Here is a 10685-nt window from a genome sequence, read left to right on the forward strand (position 1 = left end):
ACTCCAGGTCCTGGAAGCCGTGGCCGAAAAGGCGGCATCTCCTTGGCTAGCTGGGGAGGAGCCACACAGGGCCGGCGCTGGAGCTGGGTCCAACCTGACGGTGACAGGCAAGGGAACGGCGCAGGGAGAGCGGGAGGCTTGGTTTGGGAAAGTGCTTTTGCCTAGCAGGGAGTCAGGAGAAAGGCAGGCGGGAGGAAACGCAGAAGTAAATAGATTGCTGAGTGGAAAGGCCTTTCCCCCTCTGACGCAGAAAAGGGCCTGGATCCCATTCCCAGCCCGTGTGTACAACCGGCTTTACCCCCAGAACTGCTCCTCCCGGATAAACCTGTCGCAGCTGATTAACAACCCCGGAGCTATTTCTGAACAGCAAACCGGCAACGCTGGAGCTTGCCTGATGGGCGATTCGCTGACAGACCCCTGCAGACACTGACATTTGCACCCTCACGTAAAGCTACAGACTAAACATCCTGAGACTTTCTATTCTAAATGTTTTATTTCCCCTCACCGACAGCATCTTTGTTTCTGGACTTTGTCTTAAGGTGGGCCCGCAATTCAGGTTCTTTACAAGCTGTAGAGGGTCTCGCAGAACCGAGAGGATGCTATCCCACACAGGGTAGAAGAGGGCTGAGCGTGTTTCTGAAGAGCTCACGAGTCCTCGCCGTGCTTTCCGTGGGTCACAGACACCTGACAGCACGTCAGAGAGCAGAGACTGCGTGGTTCCCTACTCACTCCGTAAACCGGGATGCACATCCTGCTTCTGGGCAGCGCAGTGGGAAGTAGCCTCACCGAAGGTGCAGGCAGCCCTCAGTTTTGCTATCTGTGCCGGGAACAAGCAATGGATCTCTGGGAACACGGCTGCATTGGATGTGCGTGGCTGCTCGCTCGTCCCGCCGTCTGCCGTGCCGTGTGCGGAGCTGGGACGGGGCGACAGCGGGGGGAGTCACCCCCGGCTCCGTGCCTGCCTCGCGAGCACGGAGGGTGCAGAGGGAGCGTGCGTGCTCGCATGAAGCGTACGAGCAAACAGAACGGGTGACAAGGAGATAAGCCGCAGGAGTGCTGCTTCTCCCACGGGGCTCACCCTCTCCCCGTGCTCTGCAGGGCCGGGACACTGAGCAGCTTCGACCATCTACTGGTCAAATTCCCAGCCACGGAACGCCGGAGAGCAATGGGTCATTCCAGAGACAGGCACGGGCTGAGCACTGGCTGCCCTCCTGAATTCTTTGCCTTCCAATCCCCAACCTGCAGACTGGCTTACCTGAGGCCCTTCTCCAGCTGCGTGCCCACGAGGGGTTCATCTATTTTTGCTGAGGGCTCGTATTTAGCTTCAGAATGGGAAAACAAGCCAGAATCTGACTGGAAAGAGGAGCACCCCAGCCCAGCGAGCACGGCAGGGAAATTCTGCACCTCATTATACTCCTGCGTGCAGCGGCTCCTGGCACCACAGACATCACGGGGGATGCTCAGATCCACTGCTGGCAGCCTCCTGCAGGAGGAATATGTGATCGGAAGGAATACGGCCTTTGGTTTTATCTCCATGGGCCATTACTCATGCGGCCTAACCCTGCCCCGGCTGGCCGAGCAGCCTCGGGCCCTTTGCTCCCCGACAATTTACTGCCGCAGAGCTCCTCTGTAACTGTAATGCCGAGAGGATTTCAGCAACACACCCAGCCCTGGCTCTAACTGCTTACAAATAATACCTGCGCCATTAATGCAGCCAATTCCAGTCCGAACCCACGCCCCAGGGCCATCTTTTGGTGGAAAGACTGATAATCTGCACTAAGAGAAACCCTGGAAGTGAGAGCTTTTAACATCCTGGAATTTTTTAACGGCTCAGCTTCCCGTGAATCATTATATTGAGACTCTTGTAATTCCGTACCGTGCGGAGAAGACGGAGTCTTTGCACACCTGGATGTTAACACGGTGCCCCTTGCAATGCACAGAGAATCCAGCGCTGCAGCCTGAAGGAATTGAGTAGAATGAGATTTCTCTCTTTCCCCTGGGATTGCATTTTTCCCCTTCTAATTTGGCTATTCCTGTGACCAAAAGAGGTCGGGTGGCCTATGGCCCTGCAGCCCAGGGGCAGGGGGGTGCAGCGGCTGCAATCCTGGGGTTCATACGTGCCCGGCTCCCTGTCCCATGCGTCTCGTCAGAGCTTGTGCTCGTGCTCGTTTCCACATTCTCCTCGGAGGAGCGCAGACCTGAACACAAGGCAGTTCAGGTCTGGCCTCAGAATCTGCTGCGCGAACGTGTGGGTTTGGAATTCCTCCCTCCTCCCCACGATGGACAATCTTGTTGCTCTCGTCCGTATATGGCCCACTCACAGCACAAAAGCCAAGCTGAGCTATTTATATTTCCTCGCCAGCCCTACCCACCCCACACATTGTACGGCAGCAGCTCGTGTTCTGCCCTGCTGTCCCAACCGCCCGGCGCTTCCCAGAGAAACTCCGCTTCTCCTGAGGCTCTGAGCGGCCAGCGCAGACACCTCAAGAGCAGAGGAGCCCCGCGGAGCCCCGAATCCGACAGCGTGGGGAGCAGCCTGTCCGCACAGGCCGCTCTCTCAACCACGCTGCACGTCACGCGCCAGCCTTCCCTCAGGCTCGGCGCCCGCAGGAGCCTCGAAATAAAGCGCTGGCACGTTTTAGCAATTCAGCATTCTGTATGCTGCGGGCGTTCAGGTGTCCGGCTGCAGGAAAACGAGGCCTTTGGTGTCTGCGAGAATCCGTTTGATTGCTGAAGCGTTGGGAGGGAAAATGCCGTGCTTACGCAAGCGCTGGCACTGCCGCTCCCCGAGGAACGCGGCCCGCTCTCGGCTTGGGAACCGCAGCTTGTTGCACGGGCCATCCATTATCTCCTCCTGGACCGAAGTGACCAGCCCCAGACTCTGTCACCCCAAACCCAGGACACTGGGGATGAAGTCACTGCAGTTCGGCTCTAACCAAACAGGTTGGTGTCCCAGTTCCCCTGAAAGCTGGGAGACAGGCGGCACAAAGGGGGCCCTGAGGGGCTCTGTTCCACGGGCTGCTAAGGGCACGCAGTCACTTGACCTCAGAGCTTTTAGGAAGCCAAGTGCTGTTCTCAGCTGGGGACTGAGCCTGTGTTTACCCAGCAGCTTGTCGAGAGTCCGTCCCCTCTGCAGTGGGGAGGTTCATTTCAAAGCAGAAAGATGGGGTAGTCGGGGAGGGGGGGTATCCAATTTTATTCTCAAGACTCGATCTAATTCCCCAAGTCAAGTCGGTGCAAAAACCCCCACCTGGGTGGTGATCAGAGCAGCTCCTGGGAAAAGGAGGCCGAAGGGTGTCTGGGAGAGGGACAGGGCAGCACAGGCGCATCCGCAGGTGACACAGCCATGAGCAGCCTGCTCGATGCCTCGCCCCCGCACAGCCCCAGGGAAGGGATTTTCAGCTCGGCGTTCGCACTAAGAGGGCAGATCTGCTTTAGGCCCATCTCCCCAGGCCAAGCTGTGCCTGAGCAACACTGGGTTTTCGTTTCCTCCTGTCCTGGCAGCTGGCAAATCCAGCTCTGGTGTGCGGTTTGACCTCTGCTCCCAAGGTGCCACAAGCCTGGATTTGCACCCCTGAAACGGTCCCTCGAAACTGCCAGAGACTCTGAGTTCAGTGCTGAGGGAATAACCAAACCTCCACGACCGACAGCGAGATGATCTGCCTTCCCCTCCCTTAACCTCTTCACCCCGCAGGATCGCCCAGCGCTAAACCCCCGCAGAGCACGACCACGGTTGCACCCAGCCATCGTGCCCCAACGCAGCTGACACCGGTTCTACCCAACATCGCCTGTCTCCGGAGATGAGTTTGCCTCGTGTTCTCCAAGAGAAGGGCCTGATAAATCACATTTTTAGCCACAGCAGCTAGAAACGCAATTGCAGAGGGAAGTTACTTGCAGCCTTTTCTGAGTCAGACAGGGGTGACAGGGGCTCGTGGTCGCAGAAGTAATGATGTTCTCATGCAAGTATCTCGCACAGACTGCGAGGGGTGGTGGGTCTTGAGGAGTGAAACACTGAATTAGGAAAGAGTTACTCTGTAATTGTTATTTTTTTGATGATAGACACAGTTAGGAAAACACAGGGATTTTCCTCCTTTCGGTCCCAGGGTGGAGCCCGTCCTAAAGTTTGGGGTTTATAGACGCTTGATGCATTTTTTGTTAAATGTCTGGGTTATTACCACTGAAACCCAGAAGGGTGGATTTCCGTGCTGGGAATTGGCACGGCTTCTTGCAACAAACAGCCTTTTGGGTACCAGTAAAGCGTCGGCGCATCGTCCTCCGGCAGGCAAAAAGTGTACATGCAAACCGTCCCTTCCCCCTGTCCAGACCTTGCGGGTGAGACGTGCCCGCGTTACCCGTTCGGCATAACCCCGGGTGAAGGGCCGCTCTCGCCCCAGCGTGCCTGGAATGACCGACTGTGCTAAACACCCCCAGGGGTGAACTGGGACACGAAACTGCAACGTGATGGTTTTGCAAACCTGCCACGCAATTCCCCCAGCCAGCCGGTGTCGGGAATCTCCAGGGCTGCAGTAAGGCCCAAGCGGAAAAGCCTGTCCCTCCCAGAAAAAGAGAAAGCAGAATAAAACCCCCTAAGCCAAAAGCAAACCCCCAAAAGTTTCATTTATTCCAAATAAAAGGCCTCCACAGGTAAGCGAGACGCCCACACACGGCAGATGGTTGTTCCCTATACCCAGCCCACGCTCCAGGTTTCTGTACGCTGACGTTTTCACGGAGGGCAAGCTACAGAATCACGCAACGATCAAACAACCCAATTTTCTGCATGAGAAATGATAATGAACGTGGCTCTGGGACAGACTGTAGGTTGATGTAGCCCAGAAACACACGCTATTGACCAAAAAGCTGTTTCCATCGCATGCAGGAAAGGGTGGTTATGCTGCTGCGGAGGACTGCAGAAACACACCCCAACCTAGTGCTCAAACAGCAAAGGCCCATCATGGATTTTATTCTTCAGTTTAAGCATCAAATCAAGAGTTTCTCCCCCAGGAGAGACTGTCTGCAGTGGCAGTGTCCGTCACAATGCCTGCTGCCACTCCTCCCATCTCCCGGAGCCACGTCCTCGCCCTCCGTGGCAAGGTCTGCCCAGACCCCTTGCACGCGCGTGAGGACTTCCACGGCGGTGCAAGAGGCTTCATTTCACATGCAGCAAACTTGGAGAATCCCCACATGGCCTCACAGCCAAACCTCACCAAATTCCAGGCTGGGACATTGTTCTGAATTACAAATCATCCTTTGTTTTCCCCTAACATCTTCATGGCTCGCAAACCCCCTGCCAGAGTCCCTTGCCGACTGCTTCGCTCAGAGGCTGTCCTGTCCCCGTCACCTCGGAAAGAGCGCTGCCCCCCGCTGCCTTCAGAAGCAGGACGGGGGTTTATATTCCAACAGAAACTCTGCTCCAGGTTCACGAGCAGGAGCACACCACAACGAACAGCTCACAAACAACCTGCCGAGGCTCGGGATGCTTCCAAAGGACCCCGAAGTTTACCGACGTCCTTCCTATTTCCATAAACGATGAGGAACACTGTGGTGAAGCAACTCCCTTCCCTCCTCTCACTCTGCAATGTTTGTTGCTTCTGCAGGACACTGAGAGCTGTGGTTTATTTTTCCGTGGATAGATGTATCCTCCCCCAAAAGCCTGACACGAAGAGCCTGCCGTAAACACACACACAACCGGGTGGGCTGCCCGGATGACCCAACAGGCTCCGCTATTCCAGCCTTGCGGGCGTGATAAAACGACAAATGCTTAAGCTCTGAATCAGAGCGACACAGGCCCACACACTCGTTAGATTCCAGAGCCTATTATGACCAGCTCTCCCTCCAAACCCTGTAGGGAGAAGCCTTTTCCCTTTTTTTCTGTGTCTCTGCTCTCCCTGCGATCAGCACTAGACACTTCCCTGTCCGTCCCCGCTGTCTATTATTAACCCCGAGGTTCTAACTGAGCCATTAACTATTTCACTCACTCTTCCTCCATGGCCCAGCAGCAGAGTTTGCTCTGATAAGGAAGATGAACGGACAGCAACACATTCCTCTCTTTCACCCGGTTTAAAGGAAAAAGCCAAGGCTTAGTGCAGGGGTTGAACACCGAGCAAAGCAAAGCTCTCATGGCAAACAGATGGGAAGATTCAAGACTCGCAGGCTGCAGAAAAAGGAGGTGGAAATCTGTGCAGGCACGAGGGCAAAGGCAGACCTCAGCACTAACGCGTTCCTCTAACGTCTCCATCTGCCCCAGTCAGTGAGATTAACCCCCGTGCTGGGGTTACCGTCCCTCGCCATCACGTCACAAACCTGAAATGTTATCGCTCTCCACGCAGCAATACACACGCTGCCTCTCACTGGAGCAGACACTGGCAGACGGATTTACAGCACTTCCTTGCAGACCCAGTGGATTCCTGCTCTTTTGTTAGCAAAGCAGTAACGTGGGGTTGGTGTGATACCTCAGTCCGTTGCAGTGAGTGCTCAGGGCCATTCTCACTCTCTGCACTAACGTTTCCGTTACTCGGTCAGACCTTGTCTCAGAGCAGGGACAACTTTAGATCATGAATGAGAGCTGCGTCGGACCCACCTCAGCTTGCACCACCCGCCGGGGAAATTGGGGAGCGTAACGGACCGGCCACGCAGTGTGACAGAGCCCTTAGCAAAGGAAACCCCCACGGACGGGACACAGGGAAGTCACGAAGCAGCTCCTTACCTGGTAGATCATGACTTTGAAGTTTCTGCGTTTCAGCAGCTCCGCTTCGTTGGCCTCCAGCTTCTTGATCTGCCCCGCTTGCTTCTCCAGGTTCTGCCGGACCGTTTTCACGTTGACGCTCACCTTGCGCACTTTCTCCAGCATCTTGTTCACGGTGTTGCTGGTGGTGGTGTGTGCCTTCGTCAGCTTGGTCAGCTCGCCCTGGATGCTGGTCACTGCGCCATCCATCTCTTGCTGTCTCTCCTCCAGCTGGGTTTGGGTCAGCTGGATCTGATCCACCGCTCCGATGATCTTGTCCAGAAGGGTCAGCACCATCACGCCATTGATCTGGTCCGCTTTGATGGGTTCTTCGGGCACTGGCTCCTCAGAGGTCTCAGAAGCAGTTGGTGGCTCGATAATTTGCAAAGTAGTATCCTCCATGATGGCTTGGGAGTCCTGGCTCGCGGAGCCCGGGGAAGCTGTCACTGCAGGGAGAGAGAGGAGGGAAAACTGAGCCCGAGCCTCAGCTAAACTCTGCGCTGGGAGACGCGCCAGAAATGGAGAGTGCAGTGTGTGGACGTCTGTGCTGAAATTCAAATGGCACAGCTCCGCAAAGCCGTCCAGTGGAACTGCCCTGCAAAAATTTCCAGGCTCGCAGGTCATTGGCTGACTCCACCTCAGCTCTATAAAGGGAGCCTGCTGCCAAATGCCTGGTGACCCACCCTTTCTGAAATGATTAAAATAGTTGGAGGGGAGGCGATGGCTTTGCATGCAAACACAGGCACAGCTCAGCGAGGAACGCAAAGCTCCAAACCCAACACTGCCTCTTCTTTAACAGAAGTCTAAAGGCACCCTAAGTAATGAGAGGAAAAAACAAAATCCTTGAGTAAAGGGCGTCGGGAAGCTGCTGGAAAGAAAGGAACCCATCCGCTCACCGCTGTGCACATTAAAGGCAGCTGCTTTAAACAACTGCACACGTTCACATGCAGCTGGAAAATCCAGACCTTTTGCCAACAGTTAGCTTTTTCCAGAGCCTGATTTCCAACACTTTAACGCTAGGCTACAATCTGGATTGAGTAGTTACGGCACACAACTTCTGGATCACAAGAGCGCCCGCTCCCGTTCGCGTGAATGCAGGCAACAGGCACACACGCCATCTGCACGGCGCACACCGCATCTCTACGCACGTTTAACACAGAAACAAGAGGTCGAATTCCTTCCTGAAGGGAAGCAGCTGGACGCTCCCACCTCGAAGGGGCTATCTCAGCTCTGCCATCCTCCATCCATCAACAAATCTAGTCACTAGACTTCCAAATGCAGGACATGCTTCAACATATGCCGTGCAAAAATGCACTTGTAAGCAATGCCCAGACACGTTGTGTTGCATAAGGCCTCATGGGTAAAAAACATACTGATTTCGGAACTTCATAGAGTACATACTGCTGGAAAAACACCGGGAAGAAATAACCCTTATTTGGCCAACTTTGAACCTCAGCACTGAGGCAAAGCAGGTCGTAGGGCCGAAGTTATGCCTCACGGAGCCGCGCCAGCCTCTGCCCTAGAAGCCACACAGGAGGTGCCCCCGAAGGCTGCAACAACCCAGCAGGACCAGGCGCAGGAGGGTGAAGAAGGAGAATTCAGACCGAGAGTGACCCCGAGTGGGACCCTCTCCGCTGGTGTTGGCTCACCGAAGGAAATGAAGCTCCCAGGGACAGAGCTGCCGCGGAGCCTCGGCGGGCTTGGGCAGCGGAAAGCCCTCCCGAGCTCTGCCGAAGGGCTGTGGGCAGACTGGGAAGGCTGCAGTTTCCCTCTTGTCCCGTAGCCTTGACAACAAACAATTCATACTCGGCACATCCTGCCTCCTGCCCTTGCAATCTGCCACAGGCTGGCAAAAAACGGAATGTGGTGTCTCCAGCTCCCAGCCCACCCCCAGCCAGCGCCGGAGAAACGCTCCGTGCGAGCGGGCAGGCTGGGAAAGCCACGGCGCAGGCAGACGGGCAGCAGCATTGTTCAGTGATGAATGCTGGCCACAGCCAGCGCTTTCCGTGCCCCCGTGTCCTCCCCACGTGACAGCTCGTGCTTTACTGCTGCTGGACCCGCTGCACCATTGATCCGGGTTCACTGCGCATCAGTCGATTGTGCTGGGCGGCTTCCACGCGGGCATTATGTCACGTAGTAAAAACAGGTTACTTTTCTATGCCCTGGTTTTTGCTGGAGGGACCTTTTCCTGAGGATTTGTTTCCAGTGTTTGCTGCTGATGAGTCAGTGCCATGAAAAAAATCCTGACTCCTGCCAGATAGCGCTGAGGCTCTGCAGTTGTTTCTCCCCGGGGATGTCTGCCTCACAGTGGGTTTCCACAGGTCCCTCCCATGAATATTCTGGGACAGGGCAGGAGGCAGCGCAGGGCGCTCTTTCTAGGACTATTCCATGGGTGACTGCAATGCAACCTCTGCGCCTTTGGTCCCCATTTGGGAATAATTAAAAAAAACAGACTGAGTAGGTCAATCTGGGTAGAACGAGGTAAAATAACAGGAATTTGTATTTGGTCTCAGCATGAGACGAAGTGCCAGGCACGGTGCTCGCTGGGCACGCGGTGCTCACGCCCCAAGCTACAACACGGTGGGTAATTTTCTACGGGAGGACCAAGTAGGTCAATCTGGGTAGAACAAGGTAAAATAACAGGAATTTTTATTTGGTCTCAGCGTGAGACAAAGTGCCAGGCACGGTGCTTGCTGGGCATGCAGCGCTCACGCCCCAAGCTACAACGCGGTGGGTAATTTTCTACGGGAGGACTAACTCATTTCAGCCATTTCCTGCCGTGGAGACGTACCGGGAACAAGCCAATAGGTGGCAAAGTGCAGCCTCCCCTCTGGAGCCTTCCTCTGCCGTCAGCACAGCCCAGGGAAATCAGACTCAATCTCTGCTACTGCCAACAGTATCTTCCCACTCCTGTTGCCTGGTAGACAGAGCTGGGTCTTTGCCCCTTCCACGGTGCACTATGCCTTAGATACTACTGACCTTTCCAGTATCCCAGCGATTTTCTAGCACTACTGAATTCCTTACATGGACACAGAACAGACAGTCCAAACAAAAACCACCTTCAGCTTGAAAGAAAACTGCTGTCAGAGATTTGTAGGACCACAGTGCGCAGCATCTGCTGCTGCATCAGTGTGGGGAAGCTCCCGTGGCTGTAGGAAGCGGCTCAGCTCCCTAACTTCTGAACTAGCAAGGCACAGCTGTGTAGGGCCTGTCAGAAATAAGGAATGGACTGGGCTTGCAGCAGACTCAGTTAAATTTCACCAAGTGCACTTGACACAATTTGTCCCTCCGGCTGTAGCTTCAGCACAGAGGACACAGGCTGGGCAGAGAAAAAGAAGGAAAGTCACCCTCCCTATTTTCCAAGGACCTGGGAATCAGCATAGGAGGGAACATGTGCAGCACGTGTGCCCCTTTCTGTACTGTTAGCTGCATCCCACAGATGCAGAGGATTGTTTCACAGGCACCAAGCTCCTTTCACGACACATTAAGATCCATTATTTCACAACTTGCTCACTTCTTCATAAATCGAGTGGCGTGAATTACCGTCATAAAAGCCAAACCTGAGCGTTTGCAACCATCTCCATCAGGCAGCACCACCTACCCCACTAACACAGCCTGGGTCTGCTGGCACGGGGTGTCGTTATTGCTGTGTTACGAAGTGCTGCGCCACGCGTCAGCCTTCGGGCTGCTGGGGGAACTGCCTGCACTGACGTGTGCAACTCTTGCATTTGCCCTTAAAGAGCTGTTTTTCACTCTTTAATTCCCTGTTTCTGCTGACGTTAACACGGAAACTCTCACTCTGGGGGGGCTGGAGTGAGAAAGCAGCAGGGCTGAGGGCTCGGCTGAGCTGCTGCATCCAGACCCTGCGCTGCAGGAAGCAGCGGCAGGTGCCGGGCCAGGGCCAGGCCACCTCCTGCTCCTCCTGCTCGAGGCAGCTGTGGGGGCCCGACCGCAGCCCCCGCCG

General features: G+C 55.1%; 1 protein-coding gene across 1 annotated transcript; it reads right to left on the reverse strand.

The window, feature by feature from the left end:
* Positions 1-1255: 1255 nt before the first annotated feature.
* Positions 1256-7303, reverse strand: LOC104514053 (polymerase I and transcript release factor-like; the record flags this gene model as incomplete). The annotated part of the gene is made up of 4 exons (XM_010157596.1): positions 6704-7303; positions 2764-2854; positions 2118-2198; positions 1256-1322 (listed from the first exon to the last, which is right to left on the reverse strand). Coding segments are annotated over exons 1-4 (659 nt in total), but the record flags the coding sequence as incomplete, so codon positions are not given.
* Between the last annotated feature and the right edge of the window lie 3382 nt (positions 7304-10685).

The sequence above is a fragment of the Eurypyga helias genome, unplaced genomic scaffold, assembly GCF_000690775.1.
Source record: "Eurypyga helias isolate BGI_N326 unplaced genomic scaffold, ASM69077v1 scaffold26058, whole genome shotgun sequence".
In the NCBI taxonomy this organism is placed as follows: domain Eukaryota; kingdom Metazoa; phylum Chordata; class Aves; order Eurypygiformes; family Eurypygidae; genus Eurypyga; species Eurypyga helias.